General features: G+C 34.1%; 2 protein-coding genes across 2 annotated transcripts; one reads left to right on the forward strand and one right to left on the reverse strand.

Annotated features, from left to right (window-relative positions):
* Positions 1-10525: 10525 nt before the first annotated feature.
* On the reverse strand, positions 10526-11243 carry LOC147399409 (Nuclear transport factor 2 (NTF2) family protein). The gene has a single exon (XM_086444769.1). It carries the CDS (start codon positions 11147-11149, stop codon positions 10670-10672), a length of 480 nt encoding a protein of 159 aa, XP_086300895.1. The 5' UTR covers positions 11150-11243; the 3' UTR covers positions 10526-10669.
* Positions 11244-18041: 6798 nt separating this feature from the next.
* Positions 18042-24590, forward strand: U2B'' (U2 small nuclear ribonucleoprotein B). The gene is made up of 5 exons (XM_086444770.1): positions 18042-18202; positions 20338-20510; positions 21804-21897; positions 23385-23470; positions 23983-24590. Exons 1-5 carry the CDS (start codon positions 18130-18132, stop codon positions 24262-24264), a joined length of 708 nt encoding a protein of 235 aa, XP_086300896.1. The 5' UTR covers positions 18042-18129; the 3' UTR covers positions 24265-24590.
* Positions 24591-25293: the final 703 nt, after the last annotated feature.

The raw sequence follows: 25293 nt of genomic DNA on the forward strand, positions 1-25293 counted from the left end.
GATTTAATGCGTATTTCAATACGTCAATTGGTATATTTTGGATTAAATTTTATTTAGGATATGTTTGATTGCATGGAAAGTCACTTTCCATGGAATTTGAAATCCATGGAAAATTAGTTGTGAAAAATAGGTAGGGTTGTAAAATCAAATTCCATTATTTGATTTCACTTGGATAAAATCATGGAAAAATATGAGAAAAAAAAAAAGAAGAGGAGAAGGGGAAAGAAGATGAGAAGAGGGGGAGAGGAAGAAGAAGATGACGAGGAAGAGGGAGGGGGGAGGATGTGGCGACGAAGGTGACAGCGGTAACGGTGACGACGGCGACGGTAGCTGCGACTACGGAAGTAAGTGAGGAAGATGATGGGAGAATATGGTGGTGGTGGTGGTGGTGGTGGCGGAGAAGATGAGGGATGGAGAAGAAGGAGAAAAAGAAAAAGAAGAGAGAGAGAAGGTGGTCGGAGACGAAGCCGACGGCGACAGCGATGGTGACGACGGCGATGACGACGACGACGAGGTTAGTGTAATGGTGGTGGTGGTGGTAGGGTAGAATTGAGGATGGAAAATATGGGTGGATTTCATTTTCCCACCCATATGGGTGGGAAAGTGAAATCCATGATTTAGTGGACTTTTTGAATGGGGTGGAAAATGAATTTCCATTTCCATGTGCAATCAAACACTTGAAAAATGTCATTTTCCATGGAAATTGATTTTCCACCCTATTTTCCATGTGCAATCAAACATACCCTAATAGTTAAAAATATAATCTTATCTAGAAATATAAAATCTTTTCATAAATCTCTACTTTTGGATAATGACATATTTGAATAGTTGATTGAGAATATGTTGATTGGGAGAGGGAGGAGAGAGGATTGACTCATTCCATTAGGGTTTAATTTCATTTTTTTTTCTATATAATGAGGGGGCTATCATGTAAAGAGTAAAAGAATTTTTGTAAATCAGGAAAGACTTCAAGAATAGTGGAATAATTCTTCGTAGTTCGAGGACGTAGTTCGATTTTGAGACGAACCCCATTAACAAATCTTGCGTTTTATCTCATCTTTGTTTTCCTTTGTCATTTTGATTGTTTTTCTTTATAATTTTGATCGTTCGTATACATCAATAATAATGAAGATCGATTGTTAGGGATAAATCTCAAAGAATCGATGGCATCAAAGTTTTTAAAATTATAGTCACTGAACATCAAATTTAAAATTAAAATCTAACAATAAAAATTCACGTTAATCTAAATCTTACACGTGTCCAAATCGATTAAGTAGTACTAGGCACTGATCAGCATACGGGCGCAGCAAAAACCTCCTTAGCCTGGCTGGTAGGACAGCATAGCATTAAGCAAGACTAGGTTCGTTGAGCATGGTAGGCCAGGTCATATGGTAACCATGAGGCTGATGCGTACACGTCAATCCTAGAGATCTCTGTAGTTTAGTACGATCAATCCAAGAGATCCCAATTAGGTAAACAACTCTACAGAGTCAGTAGATATCCCATGATTATAATTGATAGAGGAGGAGACTCTATGGACAACTAGGAGGGGGATAAATAACACAGTAAGCACTATTGAAGGAAATCTTTTTGGAGGGATTAAAGCTTTACCAATTGTCTTAGACCATTCATCTACTTCTCTAATTTGAGCGTCAGAGTGATTTTGACAGATACCACGCCACTGCGGAGAGGGAGGTGCTGAAAACGACTTCTGATCAGTACGATTGAATTCATCAAAACCGTCCACCGGATTCCGACTACACAATTGTCACATCAACTTTTACTAATACCACACCCATTCCTATATAAATCACCAAAAAATAGCAAACAGTTGGTGAAACGTTAATAATTTGGTGTGGCAATAGAAACTCTCAAAATTTATCTACACAAACTTAAAAATTGTTTTCTTTGGCATGATTAAATTTTAATTATTTTAAAAGTTGTTAAAATTTTGATAACTGGCCATCCAAACCACATTAACAAAACACTAATCTGAAGACAAGTTTAAGGCTCTCCATCAAACAGATGTTGAGAATCCCTAAAAAAAAAAGTAGTGCTAATCTCTAGGAAATCTGTTTCCTTGCTATCCTAACAATCTATTTGACATTAATCAAACCAAGTGGGTGGGGACAGCAGAAGGTGGCTTTACTAGTTAAACCACTCGTTCTCTCTATCCTCCCAAGTCTATTAATAGACGACCCATCTCTTGCTTCGGTTCTCAAACATCTCTCTCTCTCTCTCTCTCTCTCTCTCTCTCTCTGAAGTCATAAGACACGGCTTGTTTTTGCCAGAACTGGCTGACTCACAGGAAACTCTGGAAGAGAAACAATCAAATATAAGGGTTGTTTGGACCCTCTATGAAGCCCTAAGCGCCCGAGACGTGGACACGGTGCACCGATTACTCGCACCCCACATCGAGTGGTGGTTCCATGGCCCACCATCGCACCAACATATGATGCAATTATTGAGTGGGGCCCCATCAGACGACCGATCAAAATTCGTATTTGTGCCCAGCTCCATCACTGATTTGGGGTCAAGGGTCCTTGTGGAGGGTTGTGATCAAACCAATTCTGTCTCTTGGGTCCACGCATGGACGGTTTGTGATGGGATAATCACACAACTTAGGGAGTACTTTAATACATCACTTACGGTTACACGTATCCAAAACTCCAGCCAACCATCCTCTTCATCCTCATCTCCAATTATCCATTGTGAGGATCTTTGGCAGAGTAGGCTTTCCAATAGTATTGGAAAGTCAGTGCCAGGTCTTGTCTTGGCAATCTAGACAATCAGCAGGGTCATCACCGTAATTTCCTATTATTAAAACTAAAATAAAATAAATCCCAATGGGCTGAGCCTAAGCTGCTCAAGCCTCAAGTACTATTGTAATATGGTTTGTGTGTGTGTACAGTAGTTTGAGGGTTTGTCTGTTTGTTTGTTAGTTTATGAAATATGATGATGATGGGGAGACGGTGGTTCTCTTCTAATGTATCTGTTATTATCTGGTGTTTTCGTCATATAATAAAAAGTTGCTTCCGTGTTTGTCTCATAGAATCTGGATCGTGGACCTATATGTTTATATTTATAATCAAGTATCACACTTTGCTTTTGATTGATTAAACAAATAACTTTTAATAAAGTAGATTGGAAAAAGTGACTGTTTGGGAAGGCTGTTTCAGGTTTAATAACTGTTTTGGTCGTGTGTGTATATAAATGTAAGATGAGACAGACAGAAAGGGACTTTGATAAATATCTCGTTCATATTAGATTTTTTAGGATAATTAAAAAGGTAATTATGTAATATTTTCTTGAGCGTTTTTTTCTTGTTTTTTTGTTTTTTTTGTTTTTTTTTTTTTTGGAGATGTCTATCTTTTTTTTTTTTTTTGGGGGGGGGGGGGGGTGGGGGGGTTAGACACATTTAGGAACTCCCATTTTCATAAATAGACATCTTTAAACTCGGGGAAAATAATAATAATAATTCTTGATCTTATATGTCAACGTAAGCATACTGTCGCAATCATGTAAATTCTTATGTTTTTCGTGTGTGATTTACGCTTTCGTTATTGCTTCTTTTTTTCACACCTAAACCAAATGTGTGGTGTTGTAATGGTGAAAGTGTAGTAAGTAAATTACTCGATTTGCAATTAGACTTCATCGTATCTTGTAATCAAATTTGTTCTTATAATTAATTTATTATAATATTATACAATCGAGGAAAATATCTTCTTAAAGACCATGATATATTGGAACAACTAGATTCGACGTACTGTAATAATGTGTAATATGATACATGGAATCATCCTCATGTAAGAATTATGATAAATCTCAATTTATAAGGGATTTAATTAGATTAAATTATAAGGGATCCAATTAGATTAGGATTAGATAATCAAGTTATCAGAGGATAAATCTATTATCTTATTTTACATGGTTTCGTAGCCTTGGTATTTTGATCAAGCTTAATTTCCTGATTAAGTCCTCTTCCGACAGGCAATGCCATTGCCACTTTTGGGGCATTAAGTCTCTTTTCGTTTACATATTCATTAAGCACTTCATACGCAAAACCACTTATTGTTACTGAAACAAATCATTATATCATTGTTGTTTCTAATTATCCCGAAGAAGGTTTTTTTTTTTTTAAGTTTGTGCTCACCCACCAATATTTGGGTCTGTAATCAGCTTTAGTACAAAGTCACAAATGGATAGTAGATGAGAAGAATTAACTTGTAGGAGAAGGGATATTGTACAACACACCATTGTTTCTTTCTTTCTTTTCCAAGATAAGTGCTTTTTACTTTGTTCTGATTATGCCGAAAGAAAGGTGGAGGTTCGCATATTCTGTGATTGGGTGGGTGGAAATTATGCTAAAACACGCAATTATTCTCCTTCCCAAACACATGTTGGATTAAGTATTTGAAAATAACTTTTTTTGTTTCTCGCTTCTCTTTATTAGTAATTTATATTGTGTGCTTAGATAAGAATATGGACCAACAAGGGATAAGAAGAATGCACAAGATTCTTGATTAATAGAAAGCTAAAATATTCGGGCATATAAGCATGTTGTGGTGAATAGTAGAAGTGGGGGTGAGAGTGATGATATAATAATACAAAAAGTGGTGATAAGTGTGAGAAAGAAGCAAAGAAATGTTGCTAAATAACAACATATCAATTTGATTTTTGATTCAAGTTGGGCATTTTAATGTCCGATTCCAATAATTTCAAAGTCGTTAGTCTAATGTTGATGTCATGGTTGGTCCATTTCTACAGCCTACAGATACGATGCAGATGTCATGTTTGAACCGGCTTATGCTTGAGTTAATCTAATGTTTTAAAATTAGTTTAGTTTCTTGTTATTAATATGAATAATATTGACTTTAATATAGACTAAGGTTGCTTATAAACGCAAAAGTGTCCATTGAAGTTTAATAAGTATAATTAAGGATTTTGACGCCGCCGCCTAAGCACTGGATTCTTTATTTTTCTAATTTCTTATTGCTTGCCGTAATTGAAAAATTAAAATTTGTCCCATACAATTGTTAATTGAATTAATATAAAAAAATGTTGTCACATATCTATATATTTTTGTTGAGTTGTGATAATATGACTTGTCAGGTGGCATACTCAATCAACTCCTTGACATGACAAGTTCAAGAACTGTAGATCTATATGCATCAGGATACACAATTGCACTTTCACACAACAATAAAAAAGGTGTATCCGGAGGGAGTCGTGTATCCTGAGGCGTATAGATCTATGATTCCAAACTTTTCCACATCAGGGAGTCCATTGAGTATGCTACCTGATGAGTTGTATAATAAGGACTCATTTTTTGTTTTGTTAGGCAAATAAGGAGTTAGTGGTTAGAGGGGTAAATTGTATACATCCCACACCTCAATACATGCCCCCATAAGTCACAATCGGAGAAATTCATGCCTAAAACGTGGCACGTATTGAGGTCCTGGAGGAGGGTTTCAATTTTCCACCCTTGGCATATAACATCACGACTTTTACGTTATATCTTTTTTGTGATTAAGACTAAAACAATTAAATTGGAATGGAACTTAGGCTTCAAAGTTTTCTTAATCTGGTACAATACTGGCATCTTAAAACAAAGAATCAAAGGGGATTGTAAGTGTTGTTATCTCGAAGTGTTGGATTGACATCCGGACCACAATCTTACTCTCATCAATAGGATCAACCTTTCTGAATGATATCAGATCAAGGTTCCACCCCCATTCCCCCAACACATACACCACTTTTTTTCTTTTCTTTTTTTGGTTACAAACACACAAAATGATATTTCAGTAGTAATTCTCTCAACATGATAAGGAGACTTGTAAATAGAGGATTTCGTATAAGTGGTCCAATAATTTCATCTTGGAAAAAAAAGAAAAACAAAACTGTTACTGAAAGACTTATTTGCGCATTTGGTGGTGTGGAGTCTGATTTGAGATGTTGGGGAATTGTTCATTAAGGGGGCAAGTAGGAATGTGACTACTCACTGATATGCGTGCATCATGATGATGATGTTGAAGAATACCTTTAGTGGTTGGATCATTTCACCTTATCTTTGAGGAAGGGACCTAGTAATTGTAGCATATAAATAAGTAGTTTGTATGATATACATGTAGAACCTATCAGGGTCATCCAAGTAATAATTAAATTAAGAGAAAGTCGATTGAAATGGTATTGGCATGTTCAAAGAAGATCCGATTACAACACACAATTAAAAGAAATATTCAAGTTAAATGAATGAGAGGGAAACATGAGATTAGAGCCAATGAAAGCAAATATGAATTCACACACAATAACAAAAGAATCGATTTCGGATAAAATGAAATAGAGGAATCAAATTCACTTAACCAACCTAAATCCTTAGGATAAGGCTTTGTTGTTGTTGTATCTGTTGGAAATTTCAAAATATCAAACAGATTTTGTGATTTTTTTTATTTTTTTTTTAAAGTTTCATAAGTTTGAAATTTGACGATTTTTATGTAAAAGATTTAGTTTCACATTACTCATAAATAAGAATGTGGGATACCTAATAAAAGTGAGCAAATTAACTTAGATATCTTATGTGTCATACTTTTAGAGGTTTGATTCAGTGCTCACACATGTCATGCAGAAGGGTGATTGGACTTTTAGGAAGCAAAATATATAGTCAACCAGAAATCAGATTTCCACATTGAAAAGCCCTGGGCTCTCCTATTTCCGAGCTTACGAACTTGTCGTCATTTGTTCTCAATTTTTTCCGAGTGTTCTAAATTAAATCAGATCGTACATGTTCTGATTTAACAACTTCCTTATAGGCTTATCTATATCCTGAAGGCAATTAATTCTTATATGTACTCATGGTTATAACCAATAAGAGAGAAAATTGTCTAAAAGAGATTCGACCCTTGAAGTCTAAAACGATTCCTTCATCGAATTATTCAAATTCCTTACACATCATCCAACTGTATCTAAGTAATCCCTAACATGTCAAGCGCTTACATGATCTTGTTGTGTAGGATACATGGCCTGACAGATCTATTTCTTCAACGAATCAACCTCACTCAGGATTGCTTTGGACTCAGTCTAGCTTGGTTTCTAACTCACTCTTATGACCTGACCACTTCACTCCAATTAAATTAAACTAACCCTAACTGATCCCTACTTCATATTGACTTGGACTTAACTCTGGTTCTGCTTCACCAACATGAGATTGGATTGATGGTTTGGAGAGTTTAGTGGGATCCTTCTGAGGTTTTAGTGAATAATTGGTGGACAAACAATCTTAATTGATTGAGATGACATATGGAGAAGGCATGCTTGTAGTGCTATTACATGATAGATCTATTAGATTTTTTATTTATTTTTTCCTTTTTCTTCCTCTGTTTATGTAATTGATAAAATTTATTTTAATGAATTTTTCATATGACCATGAGAAAATATTTGAAAGATTGATTTAAAGACCTCTTATTGGCATCCAAATACCATGAAAGCTAGGTTCAAGTTATTACCTCAACACCACAAAGCATTATGACATTCAAACTTCTTCAAGAGTTGTTTACTAAAAGAATTGGGCTCATATAATTTTGAGTTTAGTCCTACATCGGATACTCATTATCTTTTCTCTCTCTCCTTATACGTTCCTGGGGCTCTCCACTTATTGTTAGTTGGTTTTGAGTTAGACCCTAAAATTTAACATGGTATCAAAGCAGGTATTTCTCTTCTCCACTCCACGTCATCTAATTCATATCTTCACGTGTTTTCACCCAATCTGATTCACACATGAGGGGTGCGTGTTGAGTTTAGTCTCAAATCAAAGACTCATTGCCTTGTCTCTCTCTCTCTTTATAGGATATTGGGTCTCTCCACTCATTGCCAATTGATTCTAAGTTAGACTCTCAAATTTATCAAAATCGTTAATTTAACAAGTAGATATTTAAAGGGAGAGTTTTTCTACTGGCACCCCAACTTTTACTTATTTTTAGTCATCAACTTTGTTTTTTATTATTTTAATTGGGGTGTAATAATTAAAAATTGGGGTGCCAATAACATCTCCCTCGACTTATTATGATCATTTATTTTATTTTTAAAATTTTCTACGCCCTTGAATATGGACGTCCGTTCAGCTTATGGTCTCACCAACCATGCAGAAATCAAGAGGGAACATCGGGCTCAAGTATGTACTCCTGTTTGGTTGTTTATGAAAGTGAAAAAAAAAATTTATTGTATTAGTTAAATTTCTTATAATATTCACAAAAATGATTATAAACTCAATTTTGCAATTATTTATTTACCTCAAGATGGTTATATTGTGCAATAAAATTTTCTATTTCTTATTTACCCTTATTGTGAACCTACCTTCAACATGGGCAGAAAGGTAAATTGATCAAATTCTCATTTTTGAAAAAAAATTAAAATAATTAATTGGGTATATGATTGTTTTTCTATAAATAAAAGTGGGTATATGACTGTTTAAATAAGAGAGATCCATTGCGCCGCCAACTTTTGCTAACGCCACACATCTTGGGGTGGCGTTAGTAAAAGTTGGTTGACAATAAAAGCTCTCTTAAATAAAAGGGTGAATCTCCTTTCCGTCCGTTGAATATGATGAAATTTCAAGTTTGATACATTGTTCATTTTAATTCTCAAAACATATTTTTTGAGTGAATTCGTCACTTTTATATATATGAATTTGTGAATTTGACACTTTTACTATCAACGAATTCACTAATGAAATGCCAAAGATTTTGCCATATCAATGATCTCATTGGTAATTTATCATCTAATTCATTGATTATAAAAGTGACAACTTCAACGGAAAAAGATGTTTTGGGAATTAAAATTGACAATGTATCCGAATCGGAATTTTGACATAAGTTGCACATGTTCGAGAAAAATCTCTAAATAAAATACATAGCTAGTCTTTAATGATTTCCTTTTCTTTTACATCTCCACACTCCACCAACCAACGACACTTGGGGCATGTTTGGAAATGGGAGTTAGAGTTACAATTCCCACCTTAGAATTTTAATTGGGTGTTTGGTTTAACAATTCCATGAAATTGCAACTCCAAAAAGGTCATCAACTCCCAATTTTGAAGGAGTTACAACTCTCACTTATGTGCTTGGGATTTACAACTCTAAGCAAAAATCTTTAATCCCAAAAATCGAGTTCACTTTCATGAGTCATCTAGTATTTAAATTAGGTTTGTCAGTGGACCGGATTTGGGTCAAACTTTTTTTGGTTAAAAAATTAGGCCCTAACCCAACACATCTAAATATCAGGTCAAGTTAAAACCTTAAGCAAAGCTTGCTCCACTTCTAACAACATTCAAGTCATTTGCGGGTCTGGCTAAACCCATTTTCAAAGATACTACGAAGGTAAGGATTCCATTATTAATTATAATAAGACTATTTTATATTATTTAATATAGTATAGCGGGCAGGCCACCCTCTGGGCCTACATTCAAAACCCAAACCCCGACTCGAAAAGTAAATGGATTTAATAACTAAACTCAAACCTAAATCATAAAAGGTCGTGTTGGATTGGGCCAAAACACATCCCATTGACAATTCTAACATAAATTATTCAATTCACTTTACATTATTTTTTTTATGTAGATTCCCATTTAAATAATAATTATTTTTTTAATAAAATAAAGTGACTAGAACAAGGCATAAAATAATTCGAATTTTATTCAAAATTTCAGTGATTCGAATTTAGCGGGTTTGGACCATTGGAGTAGATCCAAAGAAAAATATAGGTCAAGTATGAGTTGATGTTCCTTAACCTGATTCGAATTCAGATAAGATACGGATTCATCCCTATCTCCGCCTAGATCTAAATGATATATTGCTTTGAAAAATGATAGTTACTAAACTTCTAATTTACGGTTAAATTTTTATAAGTTTTGTTTTCTTCAAAATTTATAGATTTTCATCCTCTACATCCATCTAGCATCAGATTATGTTTTTGGATGCTATAAAGTAATCTCAACAACCTTTAATAAGATTGGAAATCTTGCTAAGTTAGTAAGACTAGACTTACTTTAAATCTCAATATATACCATTTCATCCCAAAAACCAAATTGACTCGTTTGATCATCTTGTATATTAATCGTTTAACTCACTTTTCATTACTTATTAAATGAATTTTATATTTAAATAATTATAATTTGTAATGAAATAAAGTGATAAGAAAATATTTAATCACTTTTATTTTATATAATAAATATTTAAATTAATAATTAAAATTAATTATTTGTTTAAAAAAATACAAAAAATCAAATTGACTCAACTAAGTCATAGTCGATCTTAGCAAAATTCAAGGGTTGAAGTTTTTTACAAATCCTAGGTTGAATTCTAAGATAAATCAAATGTTAGAGTTTCTTTGAGGAGTTATAAGTAACTCTACTGATTCCAACTCCAGCTCCAATTAGCTTCTGCTTACAAACACACCCTTAGCAAAAAAATAAAAAATCAAGCTCATGACTCGTAAAAGGTTATTTACGTCATTTCGAAATTAAGATACTTCAGGACCATTTTAACACGTGCGCAATTTCATACCAACTTTGGAAGAAAAACACAAACATTGAATGTTAAGAGTTTGAAACTTAACAAACTTTTACAAGAATTTTTTTTTTTTTGTACAACTTTTATGTTATTTGATCTCTTGCGACTCAAATGGCTAGTAGGAGACCTGGCAATGAACGGTTCAGATGCTCCCGAGGCTCACTTTGCCAGAGTGTTGACCTCTCATGTTTGACTTTGACCTCCCACACTGGAGTTCTCAAGTCTCTCACGGTGAGCCACGTATTGAAGTACTCCCGGAATTGAGTGATTAGCCCATCTTTCAGACTCCAAACATGAACCCAATAGGCTTGTTCTCCTTCCCATCCTTCGACGATCACCCGATCATCAATGGCTGTGATGTTTCGGGGTTTGAATTTGAAATCCGAGTACACGGACTCCCCTGTAAGCACCCTCATCATGTGTTGGCAATGTGGAGGTCCATGAAACCACCATTCAAGATCACTAGCGAGAAGTATTGCAACACTTGCTGTATCACCACGCGCCAACGCCTCGTAAAGAACTTTTACGATGTCTTTGTTATGGGTCTTGGGTTCCATTGCAGGAGTTTCAACATCTTTGTTAGGCATTTTAAAGAGAATATGAATCTGCCTTAGAGGAAGAACCCTATAAGAGTTAAGACAGTAAGTTAAGTTCCTGTTTGTTCAGGAGATACCTTTGATGTGTGAGCTTTTTATAGTACAAATAGAGAGACCCGTGTGGGGCCCACTCTATAATTGATGATATTTATTTATTATAGACGACTGTGATGGATTGTCTGTGATGATACGGAGGATCTAGTGGACGAGGTTTGCTCCTAAGACTTGGATGAGTTTAATATTTATTATTCTATATTTTATAATTTAAATGCATGCGAAAACAATTAGTTTTGCTAGTGAATAGCGTCATATCTACAAGGTTTTGCTAGGTTGGTCACTTCGACTGGCCTAATATTGATTTTAATGAAATGTTACTTATCAAATATTTAAAAAAAAACAATTAGCTTTCCTGGGAAAAAAAATGATCGGATTTGGTGCCGTTACCAAATACATGCAATGATACAAATGTTTCTAATTTTTAAAATGACAAATTTAACCTTATTTTAATTTGGATTGCAACCCTTTTAATAACAAAAATCAATAAGATCATAAGTTCATCATCATTTATATAAATAATAATTTTCAAAGTTAAAGATATGCAATTTTTTATTATGAAAGTTTTTATTGCATGAACATACAATATGCAAGTAAGGATAGAAAATTTTTGTTGCATTTTTTATTATTTTTATTTTTGTTAATGGTAGAAAATATTTTGATAAATGATGATATTGAAAAAAATCATGTATACAACTTGAATTTTGAATCAAATTTTGAAAGTGATATGATCTCGCTGAGAGATATCGATGTAACGTGAGTTTGTCATAATGCCAACACGCACGATAAATCCAAAAACATGTAATTGTCATGAAATTTTGGGATTACATGTAATCATTGATAGAAATAATGTTTTATGTTCTTAATTTAGATCATCATTGCTAATGAAGAGGTGGTCGTCTCATTATCATTTTATCTGAAGTTTTCTAATTCTCTTATACTCAACAAATAATTGATTACAAACATACGAATCCATCTTTTTCTTTTGGACAACTTTATATTAAAAAACATAAACAAAATAATAATAATAATAAAAAGACAAAAGCAAGTGGGGTGTCAAATCTTTGTAATTAGGTAAGTTAGATAAGGGTAACACTGTCATTTGACTTAGTCTTAGGTAGTCATCTAGTGGAAGCTGAACAGATGCCAACCTGGCATATCTGTTGACTGCTTACCATTTTGTCGCCAATCATTTTATGAGGAGGTAGATTCGTGTCCCTCTCAAACGTGTGTGCGCCAATGGAAATTTTATTGTCGAATATACCCTTTTCAAAGTATATAATATTAAACCTTTTTTTTTTTTTTTTAATCTTCAATGAACGGCTGAGATGTAAAGAAAAATACAGATTTCCTTGAGATCCTTTACCTGGAAATGGATTTCTTGACTTGTTGAACACAAATGCGTCCAACCATGTTGGACATTAGAAGAACCCAATTCAAATGGACCTTATCCTTCCACATCCACAAGAATCAGAAAGGGTGATTTTGTAATTTTAAGGATCAAAACAAAGATGAGTGGTCCCCTCATCAGACGCCCATCCTTGCAGATGACAACTAAGAGAAGAGAAATGAGTGTATCAGATATGGATACATCAGCCTAACTACCAAGATACATGAGGCCATGGGCTTCTTCTTAAATACCAACAACCATCATCGTCATCATCTCTTTGATAACTGTGGGCCACATCAAACTTTTCTGATTTTTTAACATCATTTATGATCCATCCGATTCAATCATAACAGTAAATCTTACTTTCATATGTGTGGAGGATACGGGGAGTTAGCAACGATTCGATGAATTGTACAACATCAAAGTTTTTATCGAGTAGTCAAAAATCATATTAGTTGGGTAAAACACGTGCAAAATCAAGTTTAGAGTGCATTTTAAGATGCATGCACGCGTGCTTAAATTAGTTGTTTTTTTCAATAATAAAAATAAGATTCGCCATATCATGTGTTCCTCTTCTTCCAAACATTATGTCAGTGTATTTGTCTTGATTCTTTAAAGGTTTTGGATTAAATGAAATCTCCTCCAACTTTGATTCTCATATAATAGGGAAATGTTGACGTGGTCTTAAAGTGTCAACATGTGTTGATTGAACTTTTGAATCAGCCCTCATGTTTACTTATTGTGGAGGGGTAAAATCGTCTTCCATCCATATTGTCCATTAGGATCATCAACACGCATACAAGATAGACAAGTGATATCATTTGAAGAGGATTCTTCCTTTTTATTATGTAATTATTAATTTGGATAAGGATAATATGATCAATTGTAATCTAATTAGAGTTAAGATTTTTTTTAAGGATTTTTCTATTTAAAGGCCTTGAGGCCATTGTAAAAAAAGGAGGAGAGAGGAGGGAGAAAAAAAGAAAGGAAAAGATAGAGAAAAAAGAGGAAACTATGTAACCGTGAGATCTACAGTGAAACGACTCCACGAGCTCGTGATGTAGGCACGTTTGTCGAACCACGTAAAAAATCTTTTATCTTTCCTATTTTTCCATCTTTTTATTATTATTTTATGATTTGAATGTCGAAATCATGATTGAAGTCGATTTATCACAAAATCGACCTCCACACTTACTATGTAAACTTATAATTTATCAAATGGATGAATAAATCCCGCTCTTGCGAAGTTTTATAATGGCCTACAAATTGAAGTATAAATCATATATGAATTCGAAGAAATCTTCGTCATCATAATCGAATAAACATGATTTTAGATTAAACAAGTATAGATGATGATGAAAGAACGGTTAAAATTAATACAGATGGTGCACTTAATTCACTCGAAAGTGGTTGGGGTTTTATTAGAAGGAATTTTTTGAATCAATTTCAATTCACGGGTTTGTCTAGGACAACTTTGAAGGATGTGATGGTAATTTTTGAAGCTCTGAAATTTACTTCAAAGAGGGTACTTAAACGGATAATTTTATTATTAGAATAAATGAGTTTTACTGGCGAGAAACTAATAGAGCGTTCGTCTTGGTGCTACAACAGATGAGTATTTTGTAATAGAAGAGGTTGATTCCATTCCTCAAAAACTTTCTAAGAATTTTTCTTAATGATATAACTTGTAATTATTTTCAGAGTTAATTTAATAAAAAAGATGGGTCCCTTTAACCTCAACTTCTCGATCTAAAAAGAAAAAAAAAATTTGAAGGAACCCTCTCCATTTGATTATGCTTGGCCTTTCTAAGGAGGTGTTTCAAATTTTAATGGAAATGTAGGGGCGTGAAATGAATTCAAATTGCCCCAAGTGTCTTGTAACGAGGAGGGTTGCTTCAAAGTCGGACTCATCAGGTTGGATGCGAGGAAAATCTGGTGTTTGATAGCCAATAGTGCAATCTCAACCCTAACAAATGGATATCCTTCCAATGGGTTAAAATCATATTATAATGAAATGGGTCGATTAATTTGGAGCCCCACCATATGTCATGCGTTTAATGTTACTAGTTGGATGCAATCAATCAGTCCGGTATGGATGGAGATTTCTAGACATTCTCCTAACTTGTCTCAGAAAATTATTGTGCAAGTTCAATGAATTGAGACCCATATGAATGGGTTACAAAGCAATATCTTCTTCTCTATTTATAATTGAGTGATTTGGTGTCTATTTGACTCAGAAGTTTTTGCATTAATGACCCCTCATTAACTACCCTTATCTATCTCCTCATTTGTCCACCATTGAAATCAAGGTTTTCTCGAAGAATTGTCTATTGTCCCATGAAGAGAATTAATATGAAATGATTTCAAGTTCAAACACCTCATGCATTTAATAATCCAATGCCTAGTGTCACTATGTGAAATTGGACAATTCTACGGTTAAGGCCCATTAATTTTAGAAACTGAATTTCGACAGTTCACGGCCATTGAAATTTTGATGCCTTGATCCGTCAATTTTTATGAAATTTGATGACCTTAGATCATTGAATATAGGCTTTTTTTATGTTGTGTGGTGATTTTTTTTGTTCCATCCGCACACCTCAAGATATTCACAATAGGTCCTTCCTAGTAGTTTTTGATAGAGAGGCCAACTGAATGACACAAACAAAGGAAATGATAGACTTCCACGAGTGCGATTAAATCAAGTGTGCAACTATAATGTTGTATAAGATATAAGAATATAAGATATTGACACTTGCTTTAGCTTCAGCTCAAAACACTCACCAGAAGCAAACTCTGATCTTCTTCTTCGTCTTTAGGCAGTTGTATGGTATCCATAAATGGTGAATTTTAGATTACATAGTCCTTGAAATTTGTACACTACTCTCGATATTCGTTACTCTTTGAGATTGATGCAATTGGAAAGAATGGGTCGCTTTGATGGATCATAAGTTAGTGTTGTTTACATGTTTTCTTTTATGAGAAGAGAAGAGGGGGGGGGGGGGGGGGGAATGGGAAAAGTAAGAGATGAATGGAGCAATTATACCAACAGTTGCCATTTCACATGGATTAGGTAGTGTATTTTTTGAGATAGTTTGTTTTTGGCTTGCTTTTCAAATGTTATGTAACATCTCACATTGTTTATCAATCTTTCTTTAATGGAAATTTTGAAAATTATAAACAGAAGTTTCTTCTCTCTTCATTCTTCATTCTAAATCCATAATGGTTATTTAGCTATATGGACTCACTAGATGTCTAAGGGGTTTTTGGATCAGAACAAGTGTTTAGTGGTACTAAACAATCATTCCAATTGATTTTTTTTTTTTTTTGCACTCAAATGGTACTTTCAACGTTCCTTTATCCATCTCCAAATGTATGTATCGTTTGAGATTATTTTCAATATAAAAGGATCAATTAGGTCAAGGAAATCATTAAAAAAATAAAAAATAAAAAATAAAAATTGAATATATCTCTCTCGTCCTGATTCTCTTCACTTTCTTTAAATTAATTTTGATTTTGGAAGAGGCATTCATGTATTAAAAATCCTATGTGACGTGCTTTTTCAAATTTGATGTAAACATTGTGAGAACGTACAACTTGTGGTTAAATTGAGCGATATTGTATCATGAAAACGAATTTGTTAGAAACCCAATTTCTTCTTGATTTTTCAAGTGGAGTGGGGAGTGTTTCTTGTCTGTAAGACAAGTTAATGAACTACGTGCCTCTGAGCAATTTTCTTGTTCTTTTAATTTTCACGTATTTGTCCGTTTAATTTCAACAACCATGTGGTCAAAATGTCACCTTAAGGTCCAATATTTAAATTAAAATTTAAAAAAATAATAATTATTATTATTTTTACCTTATCAAAGACTTAAAAAATGAATAACCTATGAAATCTCAACTTTAAAACAGAAGGAAAAAAAAATCTAAAAAAATTAATGGAAGGCTAAACCAAAAGCTCAAAGGGTCAGTGGGTCGTGAAAGTAATGGTTTTTCAAAAGAAAAAGAAAAATCCTGAAATAGAAAGAGGTACGAGTGTTTGGTCTATTGTGTTGGACAACTAATCTCTTTGCTTCCTGTCCCATCATATTTCCTCAATATCCACAAAGGGTTAGAGTCGACTGGGCTGGGCTGGGTTGTTCTAGATTGGATCAACTAATAGATAGTACAAGTCCAAGCCTGGGTCCATCGGGCCTCAAATCGGTCCACATATTATATAAGTTATTTTTTATGTTAAAAAATAAGAGTCCGACTGGCTTTACAAAGTAAGATTTCAACTCTTACTAAGGGTCATTGATCTCACCTTGTTGCATGGCCTGAGCCCATGACCATAGTAAAGTTCGGATTCAATAATTATTCAATGAGGGTTCAATTCGATTAATTTAGAAAAAAATTCGTAAAAAAATTAGGAAAATTTCAGAGACGACACAAAATATTTCATTTGATTTGTTACCAAAACCTACCTTCTTCAACCTTTTTCTAAATCATATCTTTTTCATGACGTTTGAGTCGTGAAAAAGCTAAAATTTTGGAGGTGAAAGGTAAAAATGTTACTCGAAGGATCGTCGATTAATTCATCAATTCACCAAATTAATCGGCTTACCCTTAATTCAAAATTTTTTTTGAAAATTTTGAAAAATTCAATGAATTTTGTGACTATCCTCTTTAAGAAGAATTTCTTCACAAACCATTTTTCTTATGTAAAATATTTTATATGAGGGTTGAGATCCGTTGACTCCTAAGAATGACTCATGAAAAAAACACACAATCCGAACCCTTTAAACACAAAATCCAATGGTTGAGATTTAAGAGGATCTTGACAACACAGATCTCAGAGATACTTATCCCAATGATAAATCTCAACCATTGGGTTTTGTATTTAAAGGGTTGGGATCATGTGTTTTTTTTTTTTTTTCATGAGTCATTTTTAGGAGTCAAGGGATCCTGATCCTTTAAATAAAAGGAAATTACTAAAAGAGGATTAAATATTTTACAAAATAAAAATCTATTTTTTAAATGAGTGATGCTGGAGTGACCTCAAGATTGTACCTCATATTGCACATCCTGAGGTGAAAGTTATAGGAACCATAGATATTTTTGACCCGTATCTCAATGAAAGCATCTATGGTTCCTACACACTTTTCATGTCAGGATGTGTGATATGAGGTACAATCTTAAAGTCACTTCAGCATTATTCTTTTTAAAAATTTATCAAAAATGAATTTAGTCGCTCAACAGTCAGGTAACTCCAAAAGACTTAATTCATTTTTTATAATTTTTGAATTCTTTTTTTTTGTAAATATTAAAATATTTAACATTTTTTAAAGTAATTTCCCCTTTAATTATATATGTATGTAATCGGGCTACCAACGGACCTAGTCTCCAAACCCAAACCTGATCTATAACGGACCAGGCCGATCAGGTTCCCGCCAAAGCCCGGCCCATAGACAACCCTACTAAGGCTGAATCTTCTCTCTCTCCATCTCTCTCTCTCTCTCTCTCTCTGAGGCTCGAGTGCTCGACCGCAGCCATGCTCTCAGGCGATGTTCCTCCAAACCAAACCATTTACATCAAAAATCTTAACGAGAAGGTCAAGAAAGATGGTAAAATTACCTAAAACTCCTCCGAGCTACAATTTATTTTCTGTAAAATTCTCTCCTTTTACTTTTTAGCTTCTATTCTGCATTTGTCGACACAGTTAGGGTTTCGTAGAAATCTTTCATACATGCTTTTCTCTTTGTGGGTACTCTGTAATTAACACATGTACCTCAATTCGTATCTGGGTTCTCGTTATTTTCGTCTTTTGTCTCTGTTTCTTACATATATCGACACCTTTTTAACTTCGTCTTATGGTTCATGTTTTATTATCAAAGCTATCATTCTCATTTTTAACATTGCGGGTCGTTTCTGGATTATTTTTTATTTTTATAATTTTCAGCTTTGGGTTTTTAGTTTTATCTCTGATTTATTGGACTTAGAAGCTGCAATGAAATCCAGTTAGTTGTGATTTGCAAAAATTGAAATTTATGGACATTATTTAACACAATGAGACTATAATTTTTTAGGATTACTTAAAGTCTCAGATTGAGTTCAGTGAGTCAATTTCTATAACCAGAAGACAGTCAAGAATTGAGAACTCAATGACATAGATTCGAGTTGCCTCTTTTTTTTTTTTTTGGGGCGAGGTAAGCAAGGGTTGGTGGTCGGCTTGAATGTGGGTTCAATGGGTTTCAAAAAACTTAACACGCCTCACCAAGTTAGCCAAGTTGGCACCTTGGGTTCGAGTTGCGTATCTGAAAGAATGAAAACATTGTCAAATGGTTGAAACAATCAATGAAGTACTACATAATTTCTTACTTGACATTGAAAGGGTCACACCATGTTGAAACAAGCATTTTGATTAACATAATGAAAATCGACTAGCACTTAGAAAGGTTAAAATAGTTCTTCATTTTAGCTTTCTTGACTTCCCCTCATTGTCGTACCTTAAGTACAACATCATCTTCACAGTTGGCGATGAGTGAATTTTGCAAGTTTTTGTGGTTCTATAAGCAATAGCAACATGGATCGAATTTCCATTTGTTGTGAATCTCACTTTTCCCCTCTTCCTTCACTTTTCTTGTAGATGTTGTGGCTTTTCTTTTTTTCTTCCCATTTTTTATTATAACAGTGTTTTTAGTACAACGCTGAATGTGAACCGTATGATCGTGGGTGACAGGATATTATTTTCATTATGCTTCAATCATTATCTAAGTTGGTGGACTTATGCCCATAGCTCAGTTGGTTTGATACACTGCAAAGAAACTTTGAGGCTGTGGGTTCAAGTCCAGCCTACTAATAAAAAAAAACAAAAAAAAAAACTAAGTTGGTGCCTTTTTCGGTTGCACTGGTAGTGGCAAATGACTTCAGAAGTCTTATGAACTTGGGGCTGAAAAATAGGCATAGAATTAGGATGGAGGATTCGGTTTCATCCACTTTAGGAGGTTGATTAAAAACATTAATAGAACGAGCTTTTTGTAGAAAAGGAATATTACGCTCCATTGGTATCTTCGCATTCATTTTAAATTTCTGATCAATCAGGTTTCAAATTTTTCTTAGGTTGTAATAATTTTCTTTAATGTTTTCCAGTTCCCTTAGTTGGCAAATGACATAAGTGGGAAACATAAGGTTTTACATTCTGTCTCAATATGCAGACATGATCCATTTGTAGGTCTGTGTTTTTTTTTTTTCTGAGTCCAGCCTTCCTCCCCTCCCAATTTCACAATAATTTACTGATCTATAATAGTCTTTGGTTATTCTGCTACACAATTCTGGTTTAATGATGATTTCAAAACATTTCGGAAACATTGTTCTTGTAATAACAAGATTTGTGACAATTACTTAATATGTCTTTGTAGTTCCTGAAGGGACTCGTGCAATTTCACTTAACTTTATTATTTATGATGATATCTATGACCACTTTGTGTGGTATCCACTATATCCTTTTTGTACGAATATTGTCTGAAACCAGATAAGACATGATGAAATATCCTGCTAGGCATATTCTTCACATACTCGCAAGATGTGAAAAGCGATCAAGTTTTTATTTATATTTATGTATTTTATTCTACATACTATTACTTGTAGGTGTCTTCTTTTAGCGTCCATGAAAAAGTTAATCTTTAGATGTTTTAAGTTCATTTGGTGAATACTGAAGTGCTGTGTATGGTGCACCACTCACATTTAGATTCTTTGGCAGAATTAAAGAGATCTCTCTATGCTCTATTCTCTCAATATGGAAGGATTCTGGAGGTTGTTGCCTTGAAGACGGCCAAGCTTCGAGGCCAAGCATGGGTTGTATTTAGTGAGGTTACATCTGCTAGTAATGCAGTGCGTCAGATGCAAAGCTTTCCGTTTTATGATAAACCGATGGTGAGTCTTATTGCACAAACTGAAAGGTTATTATTTGACTTTCGCATGGGTTTACAATTTTCAGAATTTGAATGCACTGGCAACTGACCCACTTGTCCTCTTTTTGTTTTTTAAAAAAATATATATATATAATTTTTTTTTGGTTATGCTTGATCATCATCATCATTATCATAAAAGCCCCGTGCTTTTGTTTTCTCAGTGGAATGTTTGAATTCTTAAACTTTTTTCATGGAAAGCTGGGGTTAGGAAAGATCCATGGTTTTCACTTACAAGAACAAAAAAAAAAAAAAAAGTGGAGTCAGGAAAAATAATTGAAACTTATAGTAGAAAGATGCTCAATAATTTCGAAAAGGCCCTTTATACTATCAGAAGGTTGAGTACCTTTATTAGTCTAAAAGCCCTCTCACTTTAGGGGTTTTTAGAGAAAAAGTATATTATACAGGGTAAATCACTATGGATTTACTATCAATAACTGTAGAAGATCTTCAATTTTTGAAAAATATAAAAGCACCAATTATGGTTTTCTTCTTGTTCTTCCACTTTTAAAAATATAAAAGCACCAATTATGGATTTACTATCAATAAAATAAATTAGAAATACCTGTTAGGGTTTTCTTCTTTCAATTTTCGGGAATATATATGTGGGAAGCGTTCAGAGGCCCTAAAGAGAGCCAAACAATTTTCAAAATAGGGGTTAGAAGTTTCAGAATGCGCTGATTTTTTATGAGGATGATCACTATGGTGAAGAGATCGTCCTCACCAAAAATCAGCTCATTCCGAAACTTCTAACCCTAGTTTATGAGTTGAAGAATCGTGGACCATCTGATTTTTGTAAACCACTTTTGATGGGGTTAGAAGTTTCGGAATGGGCTGATTTTTGGTGATGATGATCTCCTCATCATAGAGATCATCCTCACAAAAAATCAGCCCATTTCGAAACTTCTAACCCATACATTGCAAAAAAATTTGGCTCCACCCTATATATATATATAAAAGCACTTGTTATGGTGTTTTTTTCTTCTTCACTTGAGAGAGGAGACTAAGGGGAGAGAGGGGAAGGGTAGAGGGTTAGGGGCTCTGAGAGAGGGAGGGAGGTTTTATTACTATTTTTTCTTAGAGTTATTAATTGAGAAGTTCATGATTAAAACAAAAAGTTGTGTTTTAATCATGACTTTTTCAATAAACCAACAAATTTGGTGACTACAATGTCAGGTTTAGATACATATGCCCATACCCATGACTCTGTTTGTGTGTATGATGTTTTCCATTCAATTTCTTTTTTTCTTTGGTGCAGCGGATACAATATGCAAAAACAAAGTCAGACTGTGTTGCAAAAGCAGATGGCACCTACGCTCCAAGAGAGAAGAAAAAGAGGCAGGAAGAAAGAGGTAATTAGATTTTCATTGACATGACACACCAGTATTAGCCTTCTTGAATGTCAATTTACATGATATGCCAAAGTTTAGACATTAATTCTATGTTCTTATATTTAATCATTACAGGTAACAAATTTCCGTTAGTGGCCTTCTGCCCTAATTTATTGTATATGATTCATATGCCAATCCTTGCTTCCCTTTCTATCATCTACGTCATGTTGAAAATTAAGCTGGAAGGACATAAATGGAAGAACTTGATCTTTGATGAAGATGGGGAAGAAGGGGTAGGGGAGGTTGGTCAATAAAAATAGTATAACGTCATCTTTTCGAGCTAGATAGCAGTGATCCAGAAGAAGACACTAGTTCTTTAATACTTTTTAGAGGTTCTTCCATTGCTCAGAATATTGCTTCATATTTTGTTTAATCTGTAGCTTAAGGCCATGAATTCTGGGAATGGTTCTCATAATTGCTGCATTTCAATATAAATTTTGAATCACTATATGGTCTTGATGCACATTGAACCTTCCGGTATAGTTAATTTTAAAAAAGTTATACTAGAGATCAAACAAGAAAGTGGTCAGTCTAGAAGTGCTGACTTAGCTAAGTGGTAAGATGTGTTGAGTCTAGTTCCTATTTCCTAGTTTCAAACCCCCTTAAACCCAACTTCATTTGCTAACCACCAACCCTTCACCTATCAAATTTTTTTTAAAAAAAGTGGTCAGTCTAGTACTATGTTACCTGGTTAGTTGGTTTGCTCGGTTCGAATTCAGGTTCGCAGTTCGCTACTCTTGAACGAACCACGTTTGTAGAGGTAGTTTGTGACGGATATTTAAGTCATTTATGTTAATCTCATAGAAGACGACCTAGGTTAAGGGGGCATATCATCAGTTTACAAACAAAGGGGTATCTTTAATATTGACCAAATCATAGGAGCATCTCTAACATTTAATCAAATAAGGGGGTTTGTTGGTTTTTTTAAACCCACTATGAACTGAACCTCGAACTGGTTTGGTTTGTACCAGTTCTCGGTTCTTGCTACTATATTAGCAAACCTGGTAACTTAGGTCTAGTATTTCTGGTTTGATGGCTTGGTTTTTATTGGAGGAACTACGATGTCATGTTAATTTCCCAAAGTGCCAACTTTCAAGGAAAAATACCTAAACAGTAGAAAAAAATGTTTAAAAAAAAAAAAAAAGGACAGGAAGCAATTGTTTTGGCACACTACTTCACTATATCATTTATGTCATGCTTGGTTGGAACTCTTGTTTGGAATTGTGAAATCATGTGGATAGTGCCAGCTTCTGTTCCGAAACATATTTATGATGTTCGCTTTTGACTTTAGAAATTAGATTCCCTAAAATACAGGTGCCATGTACAATTTAAGACTTGGTTTCCCAGGGTGGACATGTTGGTAGAAGTGGTTAACCAATTAAGCTATAAATGGTTTTAATGTAACTTTGTTTCATATTTTTTTGTTTAATGTGAATCTTTGTTCACAGCTGAAAGAAAACGAAAGGCTGAGGCGGATCCGCAGTTCCCTACTGCAGCTAATGGTACAAGTGCTCAGAGTAATGGAGGGCCTGCTGTAAGTTTGCCTCTTCTTTATGATTTTTTCTTGCTTCTCACTTCCAGATATTATTCTTCGATTAAGGACCAATTGTAGATGACAGTAACTACTAACTATATACCATAAAAAATTTAGAGAGCTGCTATTGGCAACCCAACTTTTTTACTTATTACATCTCAATTTTTTAAATTATTTATCATGCCCTAATAAAAGATTAAAACACAACATTAAGGAAGTTTTTGGTTGAAGTAATTACCTCAACATTATAAAGCATTATAACACATTCAAACAACCTCAACAGTTTACAATTCGGATTAGAATCATATAAAATCCTAAATCTAACAAATAGAACTCTGAACAAAAAAAGAGGGAGAGGGTTTCTATTGGCACCCCAACTTTTACTTTTTCTTAGTCATTGATTTATTTTATTTTAATTGGGTGTAATAAGTAAAAGTAGGGGTGCCAATAGCAGCTCTCAAAATTTATCTTCCTCGAGACGAAAACCAATGATTTTACTTCTTTATTTGCAGGCTTCTTTCCGCCAAGGAAAGCCAGGTGCACAAGAGGCTGCTGCAGCTCCTAATAGTATACTTTTCATCCAAAATTTGCCCCACGAAACCACAAGTATGATGCTGCAAATGCTTTTCCAACAGTACCCGGGTTTCAAGGAAGTACGCATGATCGAAGCAAAACCTGGTATCGCTTTCGTAGAGTTTGGAGATGATGTGCAATCTTCGATTGCCATGCAGGCCCTTCAAGGTTTCAAGATTACTCCTCATAACCCGATGACCATCACTTATGCCAAGAAGTGACCTAACTTTTTTGTGGTGTGGTTTTTTTGCTCTTAACTTTATTAAGGGAATGTGATAGTTTGTATCTATTAGATACCGTAATCATACCGCTCTCCCATAGATTTAATCAACAAAATTGCATAACCATCTCTGCTTAATTTGTTGGTTTATTTTCCATAGTTTAAAATGGAGGAAACAGAATGTAGAGTGAGGAACAAAAACCATTTTATGTTCTAGCAATCATGTATGTAAAAGGTGATGAACATTCCTTTTAACTGGGGCTGTGATCAGCCTTGCTTTATGTGATTTAACCTCAATCAATCGACTTTTCCTTGGTTTCCCCTTTATTTGGGTTACTATTATATTTTTCTAATTTTAGTTTTAGTTTTAGTTTTAGTTTTTTTGGGTCGATTGTGAAGGATGATATAGTCTCCTGAAACTCCCTACTGAAATTATTTTCACCAAGCGGCTTTGGCCTTATAGATCTACTTCTGGTGCCCATTGAGAACAAAAGATCAACATAAGCAGGTACCATTGAATATTGCATTGCGAGGAAATAAATTCTATTAAATTGGATGATTGATACATGAGCTCTGAAGAGATTTTTTTTTTATGCATCATGATTTTCTAAGCAGGTACCATTGAATATTGGATTGTGAGGAAATAAATTCTATTAAATTGGATGATTGATACATGAGCTCTGAAGAGATTTTTTTTTATGAGTCGTGATTTTCTGACGCCCCCTCTGACACATGCCCCATATGGCCTCTGATGTGGTATGGGTTAGAATCATTGATTTTTTTTTCCCTTGGGATATACAACTGCACATCCCTATAAATATGTGCAGTTGTGTATCCTGAAGAAAAAAATCTATGGTTCTAGCACATGCCACATCACTGAACATGTGTGAGAGAGAGTGAAAGAGGGGGGGTTTCAAAAAATCATTATTCTTTTTTAATACATTAATCAAATTATAGAAGCAAGTTTATTTAGAATGAATCTTTATATTACTAATTGATGTGTTCATCTTAATTAAAAAAATTAATCAAT

This window comes from Akebia trifoliata, chromosome 6, assembly GCF_017979445.1.
Source record: "Akebia trifoliata isolate Shusen 1 chromosome 6, ASM1797944v1, whole genome shotgun sequence".
In the NCBI taxonomy this organism is placed as follows: domain Eukaryota; kingdom Viridiplantae; phylum Streptophyta; class Magnoliopsida; order Ranunculales; family Lardizabalaceae; genus Akebia; species Akebia trifoliata.